The 18,218-nt window shown below is 36.8% G+C and overlaps 1 protein-coding gene across 1 annotated transcript; it reads left to right on the top strand.

The window, feature by feature from the left end:
- The first annotated feature begins 489 nt into the window (after positions 1-489).
- On the top strand, positions 490-17,836 carry ALB (albumin). Its single transcript, XM_059159379.1, has 15 exons — positions 490-612; positions 1,515-1,572; positions 2,740-2,872; positions 5,089-5,300; positions 5,876-6,008; positions 6,500-6,597; positions 7,941-8,070; positions 8,985-9,199; positions 10,359-10,491; positions 11,677-11,774; positions 13,010-13,148; positions 13,777-14,000; positions 15,620-15,752; positions 16,379-16,445; positions 17,665-17,836. Exons 1-14 carry the CDS (start codon positions 534-536, stop codon positions 16,418-16,420), a joined length of 1,827 nt encoding a protein of 608 aa, XP_059015362.1. The 5' UTR covers positions 490-533; the 3' UTR covers positions 16,421-16,445; positions 17,665-17,836.
- Positions 17,837-18,218: the final 382 nt, after the last annotated feature.

The raw sequence follows: 18,218 nt of genomic DNA, 5'->3' as shown, positions 1-18,218 counted from the left end.
GACAGAACAATTTTAGGAGACTGAAAAAGATACGGAAGCCCTCATGTATGTGTGTGAATTTTTCATTATTTATTGACAAAAGCATACCTGGAGTTAATAATAGATGCAGCTCAGAGCTTAGCTCTTTTATTAAGTCTTATTTCCAAGTTAAGTCATTGGTTTGGTTAGAATTTTGCAAATATTAAAAAATAAAATGTCAAATGGTAAATCACAGCTGAAGAACATGGTAATGAATAATAGGGACAAATCGTTTAAACTCTTATGTAAAATTTGATAAGATGTTTTACATAACTAATGAATTAACAAGGTCGTCTTGTAGAGAAAACAGTTCCAAACGGCAAACATACGCAACGGATTTAGTCAAATAGTTTTTTTGGCAAGAATAATATGAATTTTGTAATCAGTCGGGGACCAATGAAATACAAAGATGAGTCTGGTTAATAATCTACAATTATTGGATAAAGAAGTATATTAGTGCGAATTTCTCTCTGTTCCTCTTACCTTTTCTATCAACCCCACAAGCCTTTGGCACAATGAAGTGGGTAACTTTTATTTCCCTCCTCTTTCTCTTTAGCTCTGCTTATTCCAGGGGCGTGACTCGTCGAGAAGCACGTAAGAATTCTATTTTCCTATTATTCAGCTTTTACTTTATTTTCCTAATAAGAAAAAATTTTAGAAAACCCTGCATCTTTAAAGAAGCATTTTCCTTTAGCATACATTTCTAGATGGTGATGATATTTTGTATCTGTGATCCCTCAGGAAGTTTTTTTTTTTTTTTTTTTAAGATTTTATTGATTTATTTAAGAGAGACAGAGGGATTGAGAGAAAGAGAGCCCAGCGGGGGGACAGACAGAGGCAAAGGGAGAAACAGACTCCCCACTTAGCAGCCCGGGACCATCATGACCTGAGAGGTGGCAGAGACTTAACTGACTGAGTCATCCAGGTGCCCAGGAAGTTATCTTATTTATATATTTCTAACATCCTAAGTGAAAAAAAAAATAGTGAGAATTGCTTAGTAGCTGTAACTTCCTTCTGCACATGAAGGAACTTAGGCAGAGAGACAAACTTCGCAGAATATAGTTGATGTTAGAATTCATAGCTCCAATTCCCAAAGGCTGCATCTTGATTTATAAAAAAACAAAAACCTGTGTTGTTAATCTTATAAATAGAACTTGTATTTATATTTTTCATTTTAGACTGTCCTTTCAGAAGCTGTTAATAGACAACGCAAGAACATTAGATCTTATCCAAGTTTGAATATAAAGCTATAAGTATTTAACAATTTTAATGATTTTTCAAATAGTATCATCGGTGATTGAACAACTCATCTGTTTTAATGCAGAAGAAGTAGTTCACCACCAACCCAAGATTTTCTGTAGGGATCTGAGGCCAGTATTTTGGAGCAAATGAATACCTAAGTCACATGGAGAGAAACACAAAAAGTACTATATAACTAAGTTGTTTTCTTCAGAATGTAAGTAAGTCTGTTTTGTTTTTTCTTTTTTCCTCTCCAGAACAGAGTGAGATTGCTCATCGGTACAATGATTTGGGAGAAGAACATTTCAAAGGCCTGTAAGTTAAAAAACAAAAACAAAAACAAAAAAAAACAGAAAAAACCCAGCAGTCAAATTTAATGTCCCTAATAGTGTTAGTTATTAGTCTGAAGTTCTTATATTCCCCTGTCATCAGAGCCCATCTTCTAGAACCATCCTATCTAATAGAGTTTTCTGCATTGATGGAAATATTCTGCATCAGTGCTGTTTAATATGGCAGCCACTGGCCACATGTGGCTATTGAACACTTTAAATGTGGCAAGTGCAGCTGAGGGTCAGAAATTAAAGTTGCATTTAATTTTGATTTATTTAAACCTATGCAGCCACATGTGGCTACTGGCCACTGTACTGGACAGTGTGGCTCCGGAACTCTTCCATAACCTGCATGAGAAAGAATTTAATATATGGTTCCTTTTGCGGCTCACTTACTAAATTCCTTTACCTAGCAAAGAGGTATGTAGTTTCTTGAGAGCATTTTAATATTTTTAGATTTAGTACAAAATGAGAAAGCATTTTACTTTTTAAAGGCCAATCTCATGGTACAGCCTGATTAAGTGAGAGGTGTGTGTGGCTTTGGTTTTTTGGTTTTAAATAGTCAAAGGACCTAGGTAATGTCCCTAGTCTTAATAATTAGATTTATTTAAAATACATTTCACTTGCCTGCTCTATGTTTTTACATCTCCTGACAGGCACACACATGTATTTAAACATGGTGTAAATACATGTCTGCTTTGCTCAGAAAGCCACATATGCCTGGTTAGGCTTCAGATAACAGTTGATGTGGATAGACTTTCTGGCTAATAGTGAGATGTATAAAATATAGAACATATACAGACACAGTGTGTTGTCCAGCAAGATATATAAAATATATATATTATATATAATATATAGATATATGCAATATAAAGCAAGATACTTTATATTAACACTTCACCCTGTTACATTTTTTTTTAAAGATTTTATTTATTCATTTGAGAGAGCGAGCGAGAGCAAGCGAGCGCACACCAGCACAAGCAGGGAAGGGGTGACGGGAGAAGGAGAAGCAGGCTCCCCGCTGAGTAGAGAACCCCACACCGGGCTCCATCTTCAGATGCTGGGATCACTACCTGAGCTGAAGGTTGACGCTTAACTGACTGAGCCGCCCACCTGCCCCATGCTACATTTTTATATTTGTCCTTTGTTTCAGGGTGCTGGTTGCCTTTTCTCAGTATCTCCAGCAGTGCCCGTTTGAAGACCATGTGAAATTAGCAAAGGAAATGACTGAGTTTGCAAAGGGTTGTGCTGCTGACCAGTCTGGGGCCGACTGCGGCAAATCTCTTGTAAGTACATTTTGATTTTGAGTATTATTTCTTCTTCTTATAAGTAATCCTGATCATTTCAAAGGAAAAACAATGCCACTTTTGTTTCCTCAATTATTAATTTGTAAGCGACTCTCAGAAGTGAGGATAGCCTTTGTTTCTTCTATGGCAGAGATGGTCCAGCTAGACTCACAGTTTTAGAAATATTTCTTTGGGAAGACCACGTACAACAGTTACAGTGTATTTAAATGGACAGTTGTGATTTGTAGAAGTCTCTTTTTAAAATCTGAGGTTTGATTTCTTTTCAGTGAGGTTAACAGTGAGAGTGTGGGTTTTTTTTTTTTTTTTGAATTTAATTTTTTTAAAATTTATTTATTATTTATTTTCAGCATAACGGTATTCATTATTTTTGCACCATACCCAGTGCTCCATGCAATCTGTGCCCTCTCTAATACCCATCACTGGTACCCTGACCTCCCAACCCCCACCCCTTCAAAACCCTCAGATTGTTTTTCAGTCCATAGTCTCTCATGGTTCACCTCCCTTTCCAATTTCCCCCTTCCCTTCTCCTCTCTAATTCCCCATGTCCTCCATGCTATTTGCTATGCTCCACAAATAAGTGAAACCATATGATAATTGACTCTCTCTGCTTGACTTATTTCACTCAGCAGAATCTCTTCCAGTCCCATCCGTGTTGCCACAAAAGTTGGGTATTCATCCTTTCTGATGGAGGCATCATACTCCATAGTGTATATGGACCACATCTTCCTCATCCATTCCTCCGTTGAAGGGCATCTTGGTTCTTTCCATAGTTTGGAGACCGTGGCCATTGCTGCTATAAACATTGGGGTAGAGTTGGCCCTTCTTTTCACGACATCTGTATCTTTGGGGTAAATACCCAGGAGTGCAATTGCAGGGTCATAGGGAAGTTCTATTTTTAATTTCTTGAGGAACCTCCACAATGCTCTCCAAAGAGGCTGCACCAACTTGCATTCCCACCAACAGTGTAAGGGGGTAGGAGCGTGGTTTTTAACTTCCGGAGACACTCACCTGATTTCTGTGTTGATTTTGTTTCTTAGGTAAAATAATAGTACAGTGATATAGTCCTCATTTTAGGGATATTTATATTTTTACATAGAATAAAAAATAGGCATTTATTCATTTTGAAGGACTTTGAACTTTTGGTATTTCCATGTAGGTGTTGAATTCAGGGAGAGGTTTATGTTTCTCTCACCACTTAACATGTGTATACCTGTCCAGGGCAAGGCCAGTGTTTATCACTGAAATCTCTCCCCCTCTTTTTTTTTTTTTTTTAAGATTTTATTTATTTATTTGATAGACAGAGACCACAAGTAGTCAGAGAGGCAGGCAGGGAGAGAGGAGGAAGCAGGCTTCCAGCTGTGCAGAGAGCCCAATGTGGGGCTCAATCCCAGGATTCTGGGATCATGACCTGAGCTGAAGGCAGAGGCTTTAACCCCCTGAGCCACCCAGGTGCCCCACCTCTCCCTCTCTTATTTCTTTCTCTCTATTTATCTTTCTCTCCAGTTAGAATCAGTACTTCAACTCAATACTTTTAACACAAAGTTATGGCTATAAATATGAATTTTTAAAAATGTATTTTTCAGAAAATTAATAAATTCTATCTTCAGCAGTATATTTTCCCTGCAGAGCCAATTACTTTTATAATAAAAAATTAATAGGGACAGAAAGAATACATTTAATGGTATGTGTTTTGAGGCAAATGTTTCTAGAATAAAAAAGATCTACATTTTACATAATAATTAATATACAGTAAATTGTGTTACTCTTCAGTTTTTGAATAGTATCTACTTAAAAGTTGGACCTTTCAGAAAGGAGCACATCAAATGAAAAACTATCTGAATACTTTCTTCCCTACTGTGAATTCACTTGCTACTTAGAGGATTATTTTCCCTTGATTTTTTTTTTTTAATCAGCTCTCCTAACCTGTAGCATTATGTAGAAATAAGTGCCATGTTCATTCTTTTGTGTTGCCCTTCTGCCCTACCTACCCTAAGTAGTCAGGTGATGGTCAATTCTTACAAAATTCCCATACATGGTCAAATCAAGGGAAACTCTCTAACCCTGAGAAAAAAGTATACGTGTATATGATTTCCTAACCAAGGTTTACCCATACTTTCAATTTTTTATACTGCCCTTTGGGTACAAAGAAAATAAAATATCTCCCGGTGACCTGAAGCCTGCTTTCTTCCACCTAGCACACTCTCTTTGGAGACAAACTGTGTACAGTTGCTTCTCTTCGTGAAAAGTATGGCGAGCTGGCTGACTGCTGTGAGAAACAGGAGCCTGAGAGAAATGAGTGCTTCCTGACCCACAAGGATGATAACCCAGGCTTCCCTCCGCTGGTGACCCCAGACCCTGAGGTCATGTGCACTGCCTTTCAGGAAAATGAACAGAAGTTTCTGGGAAAGTAAGTCATCTGCTTTTTATGTTTCAAAATGAAAAATTATGAAAAAAGTTCAAGACTTATAGCTGTTACTATAGTAAAAAATATTCTTGACATGAACTCTTTGAAGCTTTTATTCTGACAATTTTCAAAGCAGTAAGATCTGATACTACAGAATTATCCAGGATGAAAAAAATGGGATCAAAGAGCTTTTAGAGTTCATTGAAGGAGGACATGATCTGTAAAAAAACAAACAAAAATGGAGAGATTGGTCTGTGATAAAATATGATGAAGATATATATTTAGTTATTCTCAGAATTGATTTTATTTTAGTCAAAAACATTGCATCACCAAAGTTTAACTATTTTATACCTATGTGTGTGTATATATGTGTACATATACATAAAACATATAGATGTCTGGACATAATTTATATACAGAAGTTCAACATTTCACTGACTTTCAGAATGACCAAGGCAAGTCGTCATGTACATATTGAGATTAGCTGGTAAATTAGGTGAGAATGTTGATTACAGTTGTTCCCATACCACTGTTTGCTGTAGAAACATGACTGCCCGTTTTTCTTTTTGAAAATGTAGATACCTGTATGAAGTTGCCAGAAGACATCCTTACTTTTATGCCCCGGAACTCCTTTACTATGCTCAACAATACAAAGGAGTTTTTGCAGAATGCTGCCAAGCTGCGGATAAGGCTGCCTGTCTGACACCCAAGGTATTGTGCAGGGGAACGGGAGGACTGATTCATATCAAATCTTTGAGCATCTCATGGCTAGATTTAGGGAATTTGTGTCTCTGATATAAACTCCTGTACATGGTCAAAAAAGCATTCCTCCCTATTCTAGGGAGTTGTGAGAGTTGGTGGAGGAGGGGTTGAGATAAATTATATGCAAAACTGAGAACTCAGCAAAGCTATATTTTCTGCGGTATTAGTGGACTCTCTTCCACATTTCCTGTCAGCGCCCTTTTCCTTGGTGATGTCTCTATTCTGGTTCCTAACTGCGTAGAGTTTTCCAATAGGACCTGACTGATGTTGCTCTCCCTGCATAGCAAAATAATTATTTGCTAATAGCAGGTGGCTTGGGAATTTAGGTGTAAATTATCTCTTTAAATTTTAATTCGGCACAGTCTTATCTGAACTTATGAGGGAGTGCTTTGCATAGAACTTTCCTTTTCTAATTTCTCCCAAATCATTTCTTTTTGCAGACTGAGGCTTTGAGGGAAAAAGTACTGGTTTCATCTGCCAGAGAAAGATTCAAGTGTGCCAGCCTCCAGAAATTCGGAGATAGAGCCTTCAAAGCATGGTATTTTAAACTTAGTTTGAATCTTTATAATGATGTAAGTGGTTATGGTTCAGTTGACAAAAATGTACATTTATATGGCATTTTATGGAGGTACTTTCACATACATCTTCCTGGTTGTTTAAAATGTAGAAATTTGACAGTGGTGAAAATCCGAGCATCAGTGACAATTCCTCATTATTTTTTATCACATTTTTTCTAGGTGGTCACAGAATTTAGAAGGTATCTTTTTTTGTCCTTCTAGGACAATATTTTAAATTCCACTTTTTTAGAAAGACTTAGGGACCTTATTCTAATGATCCACTCTTTCTATAGAGCAGTTATCAGGGTCTGCTACTTAATTTTATTCCCCCAAACAACACCAATTATCTGGAAATGTTTTTCCTTTTATGTTCTGGTAATTAATTTAGCCATCAGGATTAGTTCTCATTTTCTCATAGCTCTAGCTCTGTTGTTAATCCCTTGGTTTTGTCTGGGTCTCTGTTTTTATATTCCTTCACTGGTTCTAGGAGCATCCTTCAATTTCTAAGCCAAGAGAAATCCCCTTCCCCATCCCTCACTTGCTAGTCAACAATGAATCAACAGCAAGAAGAGATAAAATGAAAATAGCAGACATTCTAAGCTCTCCAGAAACCATCGTTTGAGCTATCTTTGCCGGCCATCCCTACCCCCATGCCACCAAGATCAACTAACTAAATCAGTAAACCAAACACCCCCAACATGAAACGAAATGCAGTTGAACAGGTTGTGATTGGTTTGGGGGAAGAAGGAACTTTGATCCGATGAAGGAAATGTTAACATGATTTGGGAAAGCACGTGGATATTAGCCTTCTCCCTGTTGGCAGGAGGCTTAGATCCTCGCTGGATCAATGTCTTGGTTCATTCAGTCAATCATACAGATTGACTGATTTAGTCCTCACCTCAGTCCTTCCGTGTAGCATGCTGTCATGACCGTGGAGAGGCTGAGGTTCAGAGAGGCTATGTAACTTGCCTAGTGTCCCACTGCTAATGAGTGACACAACCACATCTAGAAGTCAGATCTGGGCTTCAAACCGGATAGCTCTCCACATGTTGCCCCTTCTAGAATCTCTCTTTGATTTCCGCTTTCATGAATTGCTGGACTTTTATCCACCACACACACCCTTACAATAGCTAGTTGTGACCTAAGGAAACATTTTGCTCTCAGATAACCATGTGGTTCAGAACTAGCATGAAAATAAGAACAAATGGATTTTTACAAGTTATATCTATATGTTATTTTATCATGAATTTTCTTGTTTTGAGTAGCATTTTCCTAATACTTTGACATGTTAATCATGTTTTCACAAGGGGAATTTTCTTTTTAGGTCAGTAGCTCGCCTGAGCCAGAAATTCCCCAAAGCTGACTTTGCAGAGGTTTCCAAGTTGGTGACAGATCTTACCAAAGTCCACAAGGAATGCTGCCATGGTGACCTTCTTGAATGTGCAGATGACAGGGTAAAGAATCCACAGTCTGCTCTGTTAGTAACTTACGGGCCTCAGCTGGTAGGATGAATTTGCTTTGTGTTATCCATGGGGCCGATAGTGGGTTGAGATTGTTTTCTATGTCTCATCTGCTCAATTCTTTCCCTGCCTTGTGGTACCTTTTTTTTTTTTTTTTTTTAACCTGGCTATCCCACTCACTAAATGATCTGACAAAGACATTCACTAATTTGTAACCCTTTCAGTCATATTGTGAGGACAAAGGCTTACACTGACAGCACCTACCAAGGGAGATTTCTAAGCAGACATTTTTGGGAGGGGGTGGAGTTGGAGAAGAGCTACCACAAAGAGATCTTTGGAAATTATGTAGTTTCCACCTTTTTATTCTCTTTTAGTTAACCATCTGTGTTAACTATACACATATTTAGCATGACATCACTTTTTTCCAAATTTAAAAATATGACCAAATACCAGCATCTTAATCTCTCAGAATACTTTCTGAAAAATTTAAGACAAAAATTTTATATGCGTAAGTGGGGCCTGTGACTATGGGTCTTTGACTAATTTTTCAAAGATCTCTCACATTTTATTTAGTTATTTGGTTTCAAAATGCGTGAGAGGACTATTTGGAAAAATAGTACTGAGTTTTAATTTAGAACCTTAAATGACTTGACAGTCAAAGTATAAAACTAATAAGAACTGAGATGGCTCCTTGTTACTGACCAGTCTTTTGTAATTAATTGACAATATTTTAGTAGTTCTGAGTCCCTAGTCTTAGGAACATGAACTGAAAGTATTTATAGAAGTCATGTTGGTATATGTATGGTCTTAGAACACAGTAAACATATTTTGCCAACATAATAAAGATCTGGGGAGAAAGTGCAGTGATGTCCATTTACATTGAAAAATTTTTATCGACTTGCTTATAGGCGGATATGGCCAAGTACATATGTGAAAATCAGGATTCAATCTCCACTAAACTGAAGGAATGCTGTGATAAGCCTTTGTTGGAAAAATCCCAGTGCCTTGCAGAGGTGGAAAGAGATGAGTTGCCTGGTGACCTGACCCCATTAGCTGCTGATTTTGTTGAAGATAAGGAGGTTTGCAAAAACTATCAGGAGGCAAAAGATGTGTTCCTGGGCACGTAAGTGGATAAGGAATAATCTTTCCATAGTTTTTAGATGGTCTCGGGATTTGGAAAGATAAACTAGGCTTTCCTTTGACATTGCTACAGTTTCCATGTTGTCTACAATGCTTCTTTATCCTTCCCTCTCCTAGCTTTTAAATTTTGAGGGAAAATTGATTAGTTTAAAAAATTATTACAGATTAATACATGCTTAAGGCAAAAACTCAGACAGTAGAGAAGAGAATAGAGAAGTTTCTATCTTTATTCTGACCCCATTCATTTTCTGGGATATTTTTGGGAATACTCTAGAAATATTTTTTGTATACATTAATTATGAACATATTATTTATTTATTTATTTATTCCTTCAAAGAGTATTTCTTGAACTTACTATAATAGATATGTGTGAATATATGTAGTACATCTTTACATCACTGTATTTCTGTATCTATCTATCTACCTCCCATTTATCTATCTATATAAGGAAGTATAAGAGGAATTTTGCGGTCTGCTACCACATGTCTTATATTTGGTTGAACAGACCAGGAATACAGTAGCATGGCAAGGCAACATGAAATTAAGTGACAAAATAAGTGATTATATGTAATCAGTAAGTGTGGTGATAAACTTTGCATTCTTATTGTTGGATTATAATAGTGTAATGTTGCTATATATTTCACAAAATCGTGTACCCTTCAAGATTTCCCTTCTATAAAGAGGAAAAAGAAAAATTCAAGAATACATCTCTATTTATTTATCAGAACCCTTTTGAGGTATAGTCCAAGTTACAAGAAATATACATAATAATATTAGGTGTCACTCATCAAACATTTAATATGTGCCACACAGTGTGTACTTTACAAAGATCACGTCATGTATTTCCCGCAAACCATCTTATGAGATAGGTACTGTTATCATCCACGTGCTACAGAGAAGGCAACTAAGGCTGTGATGGTTTTAACAAGTTGCTTAAGGTGATACAGCAAACTAAGTGCCACAGGCAGGATTTGAATGCAGGTAGCTGTAATTCTGAACTGCAGCCTCTTAGCCATGAAGCTTCCCTGCATGGGGTCTAGTCAAATTCAGACCTTTGGGATACCAGTCACTCTTGAGGTGAGTTATGTGATCTTTCTTGCTCATTTGCCCAATGAAATCTATTTTATTTTCATCTGAACTAGGTTTTTGTATGAATATTCAAGAAGGCATCCTGAATACTCTGTCTCTTTGCTGTTGAGACTTGCCAAGGAATATGAAGCCACTCTGGAGAAGTGTTGTGCCACTGCTGATCCTCCTAGTTGCTATGGCAAAGTGGTAGGTTCCTTAGTGGGAAACAGTGTGGTGCTCCCGCTCATGATCCTTAATAATGAGAAAGAGAAGTAATCCAAGCATGTGAATTGCTACATAGTGCAATTTAGATCTTTTCTTGACATGGCTTCAATCCTGTGTTTTTAAACCTTACAGAAAAAATAACTCTAAATAGAATGGTTAGTAAGACCTAGAAGAGCCAAGAAAGGAAAGATCTGAAGGGAGCAATCTCTAATTTCACAAATCTTCGTCATTCTTTTTCTTTTTTTTTAATGCTCCTGAGGACAAAATAAGATAAATTGAATTGTAAGTTAAGAGACTTAGCTTAGATACAAGGTTAATCAGATCCCAAGATTTATCAACTATCAAGAATTAGCATCTTAAGGACGATTATGAAATCTATTCATTTAGAATATTTTCAGATCTGGGGGAAAAAGTGTAGAAATTGCTTTATAAGACATGAAGTAAGGAAGGGAAACCTTGAGGATTTGGGCCATATTTAGCGATGCTTTAAGAGGATTTTAACATGTTTAAGCTATTTAACACTCCCGGCATATATAGTGGTTTCCAAACTTTAGAATCACAGGAAAGTTATTCTTTCCTCTATCCAGAACTCACTATACGCCGGGCACCATACTGGAGCCTATGACCAAGGTAAAATCTCTTATCTCAGGGAACTCAGAATCCATCTGGAGAGCTGGCTTAATTATAATGATATAGCCATAGTTATCATTTATTTACTAAGCTTTTATTACCTACCAGGCACTGTTTTAATTTCATTAACTCAAATGGTTTGTAGAACAATTCTAAAGGTGAATACCATCTTTATCCGAATTTTCTTTCTTTATTTTTCCTTTTCTCCTTTCTTTTTTGTTAATTCTCATTTTAACAGTGAGGGTTCTGAAGCTTGGAAATACAGGAGGTGTAATTACACAGTTAGAAAGTGAGTTGGACGGCCCAGCTCAGACACCAGCAGTCACAGTCCAGAGCCTGAGTAGTCTTAATCTCTTATACTATACACCCTTGCCAAATAAACAGTTTGGACATATTGTGATAAATTTGACATCAAAGATCTATTTACATGGCTTTGGGCAGAAGGAGGAAGGATCTCATTCTGCCTGCAGTCGTGAAAAAGAATCTGTGTGTGGTGCTCAGGTGGAATTCTGTTGACACAATTCTTTTATCTTTCAGTTTGACGAATTTAAACCTCTTGTGGAAGAGCCTCAGAATTTAGTCAAAGTAAACTGTGAACTTTTTGAAAAACTTGGAGAATATGGCTTCCAAAATGCGTAAGTATTTTAGTTTATCAGTTGTTTTCTTTTTTTTCTTTTAAATATTTTATTTATTTACTTGACAGAGAGAGATCACAAGTAGGCAGAGAGGCAGACAGAGAGAGAGAGGAGGAAGCAGGCTCCCTGCAGAGCAGAGAGCCCGATGGGGGACTCGATCCCAGGACCCTGAGATCATGACCTGAGCCGAAGGCAACAGCTTAACCCACTGAGCCACCCAGGTGCCCAGTTGTTTTCTTTTTCTTGATCAAGCTGTAATTATTGAAGACTTAATATGTATACCACCTATCATGGAAATTTTATCACAAAAATACATTATAGCCTTCTAATCTCTCTCCATCAAGAAAGACTAGAGGGGGAGAGATAAAATGATTAATGGGAAGGAGAGGCCTATATTTGAGTGCAGTTTAAAAAACTGGTCTCTTGAGATTGAAAAGGGAAAATAGCCAATCATGCAATGTAGGAAATGAGGATGCCCCTTGGAGGTTAAGGAATAGCTTACCGGCAACCAAAATGTAGCAATGCTTTACAAAGGAGGAAGTGGTAGGCTTTAAATAATAGTAGCTCAAGAAGTAATGTATAAGCTGATGGACTAATGTCCTGATCCACATAGAGCCTTATCTGTGGAGGTAAAGATAAGAGACACATCTATTCAGTCGATATTTATTGTTTGGTTTACCTATGTTAGCACTCTTCCAACTACGGGTGCTAGGTGTAACAACAGTGAACCAGATATCATCTCTTCCCTTGAGCAGATTGCAGCCATAAATGACTTTCAGTGGTGATTGGAATTCTTAGTAAGTGATTATTATGTGCTGGGTCCCATGCCAGGTTGATTTATTTTAATTTAATACTTGCACCATCCTTATGAGTCAGATATAACTTTTCCCGTTTTATAGATGAGAAAACTTATACCTACCTTTCAAATTTAGCAGGGTGCTGATATATATTAAGACCCCAGTAGGTTTTATGGAAAGAAAGAAGCAATAAATAAATATATTAATATCACTGAATTATAATAAGTTACTTTCTTAGAATGATACAGCACAGGTGGAAACAAAGATAAGCTTAACTAGTTACTCAGGACAAGGTCTTCCCCTATACTATTCAACCAACCTGGAGACAAAGGTGATTTTATGAATGGATAATTATTTTAGTTAATTTTGGCTAAGTGTTCTCTGCTTGACCTGCTATGTTAGAGAAAACATGAAAACATGTGAGTGATTTTGTTCCAGGCTCTTAGTTCGTTACACCAAGAAACTCCCCCAAGTGTCAACTCCAACTCTTGTGGAGGTCTCAAGAAAACTAGGAAAAGTGGGCACCAGGTGTTGTACCAAACCCGAAACAGAAAGAATGTCCTGTGCTGAAGATTATGTAAGTCTTTCAAGTATAATAAGTTAATAATGATGAATTTTTGCCTTTAGATATGGACGAAGCTAACTTTCTGAAACAGGGGTGAACTAACATGTGTGCGCATACACGTGCATGTGTGTGTATTTGGTAGTGGCACCCAGGACTTGGTCACCTCTATTGTCCTGCATGAAGATTTGTCCAAGATCCCCCAAATGATAAATTGACCAAAATTCCATGAGTTTTCAGTGTTTCATCCTGGAACTTAAAAAACTTTCATATTCTTTGGGGTCTCTTAAAAATGTGTGTCTGTATAAGACTGTTTCCTTCCCACTCCTGTACATATCTGAGGACTCACATCAAATTATTTAAATCAATTATGTTCTCAAGTGAATTATTAAAATGTAGATATAAAGAGAATATCTTTAGATAAAATATCATAAAAAGATATAAAATGTAGACATAAAGAGAACATACTTTAAAAGTCCCTCATTATCTGTAGTTCTAAAGTGAAACAAAATCACTTCCTCCAATCGACCTTGGATTCACTATTGCTAGGTAAAATATAATACGTCTTTGGTCCATTGGAAAGTAAAGGGAAAACTATTGCTATTTTTCTTTTGAATGTCTGCTCTCCCGCACTGTCCTTCAGCTGGCCGTGGTCCTGAACCGGTTGTGCGTGTTGCATGAGAAGACCCCAGTGAGCGATAGAGTCACCAAATGCTGCTCGGAGTCCTTGGTGAACAGACGACCATGCTTTTCTGCTCTGGCAGGCGATGAGACATATGTTCCCAAAGAGTTTAATGCTGAAACATTCACCTTCCATGCAGATTTATGCACACTTCCCGATGCTGAGAAACAAGTGAAGAAACAATCGTGAGTAGTATTTCATTACTATAAGCTTGGGAGTGAGAATTGTACATTGAAATGTGTAACTTTTTCTGAAGTAGTGATTATATTTTTTTGGAAAATAGTATTTAAGTATTGAACTTGTTAGTAAGCTGATACAAATGTCAAGAATAAAATCTATAGCTTTTTGTTTTCCTAGCAATAAACCTCTATATTGGAATCTTCCCTACAAATCATTCAGAATGGTCTTGTGGATAAAAGCTAGAGTGGAATAAGGTCTTAAGAAAAGTCCAGTAGAAAAAGATGAACAATTAACTGATGGATTTGTGCAAATGTCAAATTAGTCAGTAGAAATCATAAGAGAATATATTTCTAGGCATGAATAATTATTTTAAGTTTGTTCTATGGCAACCCACAGACAAGGCATATCCTCAACATACAACTTTTGAGAATGCAAGTTGGATGAAAAACATCTAGAAAAATGAGTTCTGAGGCTGTACACCCTATTGCTCTCAATAGGGGTCACAAGTGCATGAAATTTAGCACCGTATGTTATCATCTTGGGGGTTCTAATCATAGCCATAGACTTATGAATAATATTGCAAAACCCTTATCTCTCTAGCACTATTTTATCTCTGTGGATGTCAAGGAGCTAGAACCATCAGCTCACATAAGTTTAGATGATTTTATTACCTATGGCCTTCCCAGTATTAACTAAATGGGGGTAAATTTCATGGACCAAACATAAACACTTTCAGATTAGAAACTTTTAAATGGAGTCTAACAAGATAACTAAGCTTTTTTAAAAAAAAATCTTAATTTCATTATATTTTTTTCAGTGTTCCAAGGTTCATTGTTTATGCACCACACCCAGTGCTCCACACAGTACGTGCCCTCCTTAACACCCACCAGCAGGCTCCCCCATCCTCTCAGTCCTCTCCCTTCCAAAACCCTCAGTTTGTTTCTCAAAGTCCACAGTCTCTCATGGTTTGTCTGCTCCTCTGATTTCTTTTAAGAATCAGTTTCAGCTCTTAAATCACTAGAAAATTCAATTCACTATGGTATAAAATTTTTTCTTTTTAATATGGTAAAGCTTCTAAAATCTGAATAATGTATAAGTGCAATGACATATCCTTCCTAGAGACTTACTGACAAGACTTACTGACTATTGACTTATTGAGATTTATTGATATTACTTATGTCAAACAGTTTACATTGATTATCTCATTTGATCCTTCCACCATCCCTATGAAGATGGCTTTTAGTCTCCTCATTAAGCAAATGAGAATATTAAATCGTATAGTGGTAAGCTTGGGCCTCAAGCTCAGAGTTGCCTGGCTTTAAGACTTATAAACTTAAACAATAATACAACTGTCTTTACCATCTCCGTTTTTCTCTTTCCCTTTTTAAAACAATCGATGCATATTTGACACACAATATCAAATTATTTTCAGGTGTACAACATAGCGACTTGACATAAGTGTAGATCCCGTCTGCCACCATACCGCGTTCCTACAGTACCACTGACTCTATTCCCTACACTGTGCCTTTTAATCCTGTGATTTACTCATTCCATGTCTTTCTTTATGGAGGTCAACTTTTTTCCTGATTTTTGTTGCTGTTGTTTTGTTTTCATTCAAATACAGTGCACTTGTTGAGCTGTTGAAACACAAACCCAAGGCAACTGAAGAACAACTGAAAACTGTTATGGGGGATTTTGGAGCCTTTGTGGACAAGTGCTGCGCAGCTGAGAACAAAGAGGGCTGCTTCGCTGAGGAGGTACTGGAGTCTCTTCGGGGCAATATGGCTAATTTCCTTTCTTGTTGCATTTGATCTGGCCACGGCTTAGGGGTTTATATATCCAAAGGACACAGTACATTCAGGACCAGAATCTTATTCCAGTTATACATAGAATTACACAATTATCTGACAAAATTACTTAAATGTCTCTCATTTTTTACCTCCTATTGCACTGGAGCATATCAGTAGATGTTCCTAGAATTTATTCTTTTTCCAAGGTTGTGATGTTTAGGAACATAGATAGAAATATTTGTAAGGCTGTAGTCTTTGAACAAAATATCAATTTATTGAAACATGTTCTTGAAAACTGCTGGTTTGTGATTGGGTTTAATCTGAGTTTGATGTTATAGCTTAATGGAGGAAATTTATTTAAGTGTCTGAATCATTTAATATTTCCCCTCTGACTTGAGGGTGATGTTTTTATTCCTTTGGGAACAATGGATGTCAGTAAACTTCCTTGTAGAGATTCTGGTACTAAACTAGAATTAAAGAATGGGATTCATGTAAAATTAGTTTGTAATCACAAGTGGCTGTATAAATGTTAACTTTTTATTGTAATAGTGATGCTTACACTTTCCCCAAATCTGTCATTTCTCTGTATTCAGGGTCCAAAACTTGTTGCTGCCGCTCAAGCTGCCTTAGCCTAAAAGAACATCATCACAAACATCTCAGGTAACTATACTTTGAATTTCTGTTTTAAAAAAGTAATTATAAAAAATAAAAAAGTAATTATAATAGTTGCTATTAAAATGGCAAATATTGACAACCATTTGCCAAGAGCCCCATAGACCAGTACTAGTCATGTCTAAGACCGTTATATATATTAACTTATTTAATTCTCAGAATAGTTGCCTAAATTGAGTGTCATTTTTTTCACATTTTTCAGATGAGAAATTGAAGGCACAGATAGACATGGGTTCCATAATTTACAAGGACAACCCAGCTCTTGAGAGGTGGATCCACAATTCAAAATGCAAACCAAAGCTTGAGAGTTAGCCAGTGTCCCATTCTGACCTAATGGGACACAGTAGACAGAACCATTCAACTGAGCAGTGGTTTCGCAGTGGGCATTTTAGGTATCAGGCTGGACCATATGAAAGTGCATTTTTAAGGTAAAAAACAGTGGAATGGTTCAATCTAACAGTCCAGTAGAAGACTGATTTCATTGAAGAGTATGACAGACCTACCTTATGTGAACTTGCACTTTATAGTGAATAGCTTGCTACTAAGGCCCACTTTAAAATTTAAACGTTTGAACATAAACATATTTCACCCCTTTTTGTTGTCATATTTTGGGGGAAATTAAGAAAGAGAGTATCGATTCTCTTTTTTAAAGCAGATTGTCCAGCTATTTTCTAGCATGAATTATTTTCATATTTTCCAAACTGACATGAGGTCTGTCCCCACTGTGAGGTTTTCACTTGCTCTTTGCCCACCTGGTAGTACCTACAGATCATGCATTCAAGTGAGGAAGCAACTTTGTATGTCCTGTGAGTTTGATCTTTTCAAGATGTAGTTTTGTTTTCATACTAAATGGCAAGATTTTCTTCTGAAAGGTCTAACTTGGAAAAAACATTTGTTTTGTTGGTAATTAATTTAGGTAAGAAGTAGGTGTTAATCAAGTGACTCTGAGAAGTGATGATGAAAAGCTTGGGACTTTGAAGCCTGAGGAGATGATGACACCAGTGACGAAGGGAGGACTTTACAATATTATTGGTGTTTCCTCTCCCCTAGCCCAAGAGAAGAATTCAGAGTCCAGGACAGGCTGAATGATTTTCTTTAGTGGAAATTGCAGGAAGAGAATCCAAAAAATTCAACATTCATTTGAATAGATTTCAAAAACTCATACCACTTTGCAAACAGTACTTATATTTTTCTTTTTGCCTTTCAGTCTGCCCTGAGAGTAAGAGAAAGAAAGAGAAATGAAGACCTAGAGCTTACTCATCTGTTTTTCTTTTCTGTTGGTGTGAAACCAACCCTCTGACTAAAGAACACAAATTTCTTTAAACATTTTTGCCCCTCTTCTCTGTGCTGTAATTAATAAAAAAATGAAAAGAATCTGATGTTGTTGTCTAGGACTGTTATTTTTCACGGATGTATTGCCAGCCTGAAAATTTTGTAGGTTCTGTGAATATCCCACTATTCTTTCTGTCCCACTTCCATCTAGTTCTTTAGGGGCTGATTAAAAGAAACATTAATAATCTTCTGAGTTATGGGTCGTAAGCATTCAAGGGAATATTTTAACATTATGATAATTCTGAATAAAAGGATGTAAACTGGTATAGGCTTTTCTTTACTACTAAGACTAAGAAATGTGAGGGACAAAGAGGATAGAGATGATTGTAAGGATGGTTAATTGAACTAGGGAGAAAAACTGAGCCTCCAAGAAAAGTGAATCAGTCTAGGATGGCAATACTTGAACAGTTTAAGAAGCTTAAGCAGTTT

Source organism: Mustela lutreola, chromosome 1, assembly GCF_030435805.1.
Source record: "Mustela lutreola isolate mMusLut2 chromosome 1, mMusLut2.pri, whole genome shotgun sequence".
NCBI classification, from domain to species: Eukaryota; Metazoa; Chordata; class Mammalia; order Carnivora; family Mustelidae; genus Mustela; species Mustela lutreola.
This window is presented reverse-complemented; position numbering and strand designations above follow the sequence as displayed.

Bases quoted from the DNA above. Each gene is read 5' to 3' on its own strand.
- ALB (XM_059159379.1), top strand. From the start codon at position 534: ATGAAGTGGGTAACTTTTATTTCCCTCCTCTTTCTCTTTAGCTCTGCT. The intron at 2,873-5,088 runs GTAAGTACATTT...TCTTCCACCTAG, and splicing joins CCGACTGCGGCAAATCTCTT to CACACTCTCTTTGGAGACAA. The intron at 5,301-5,875 runs GTAAGTCATCTG...TTGAAAATGTAG, and splicing joins GAACAGAAGTTTCTGGGAAA to ATACCTGTATGAAGTTGCCA.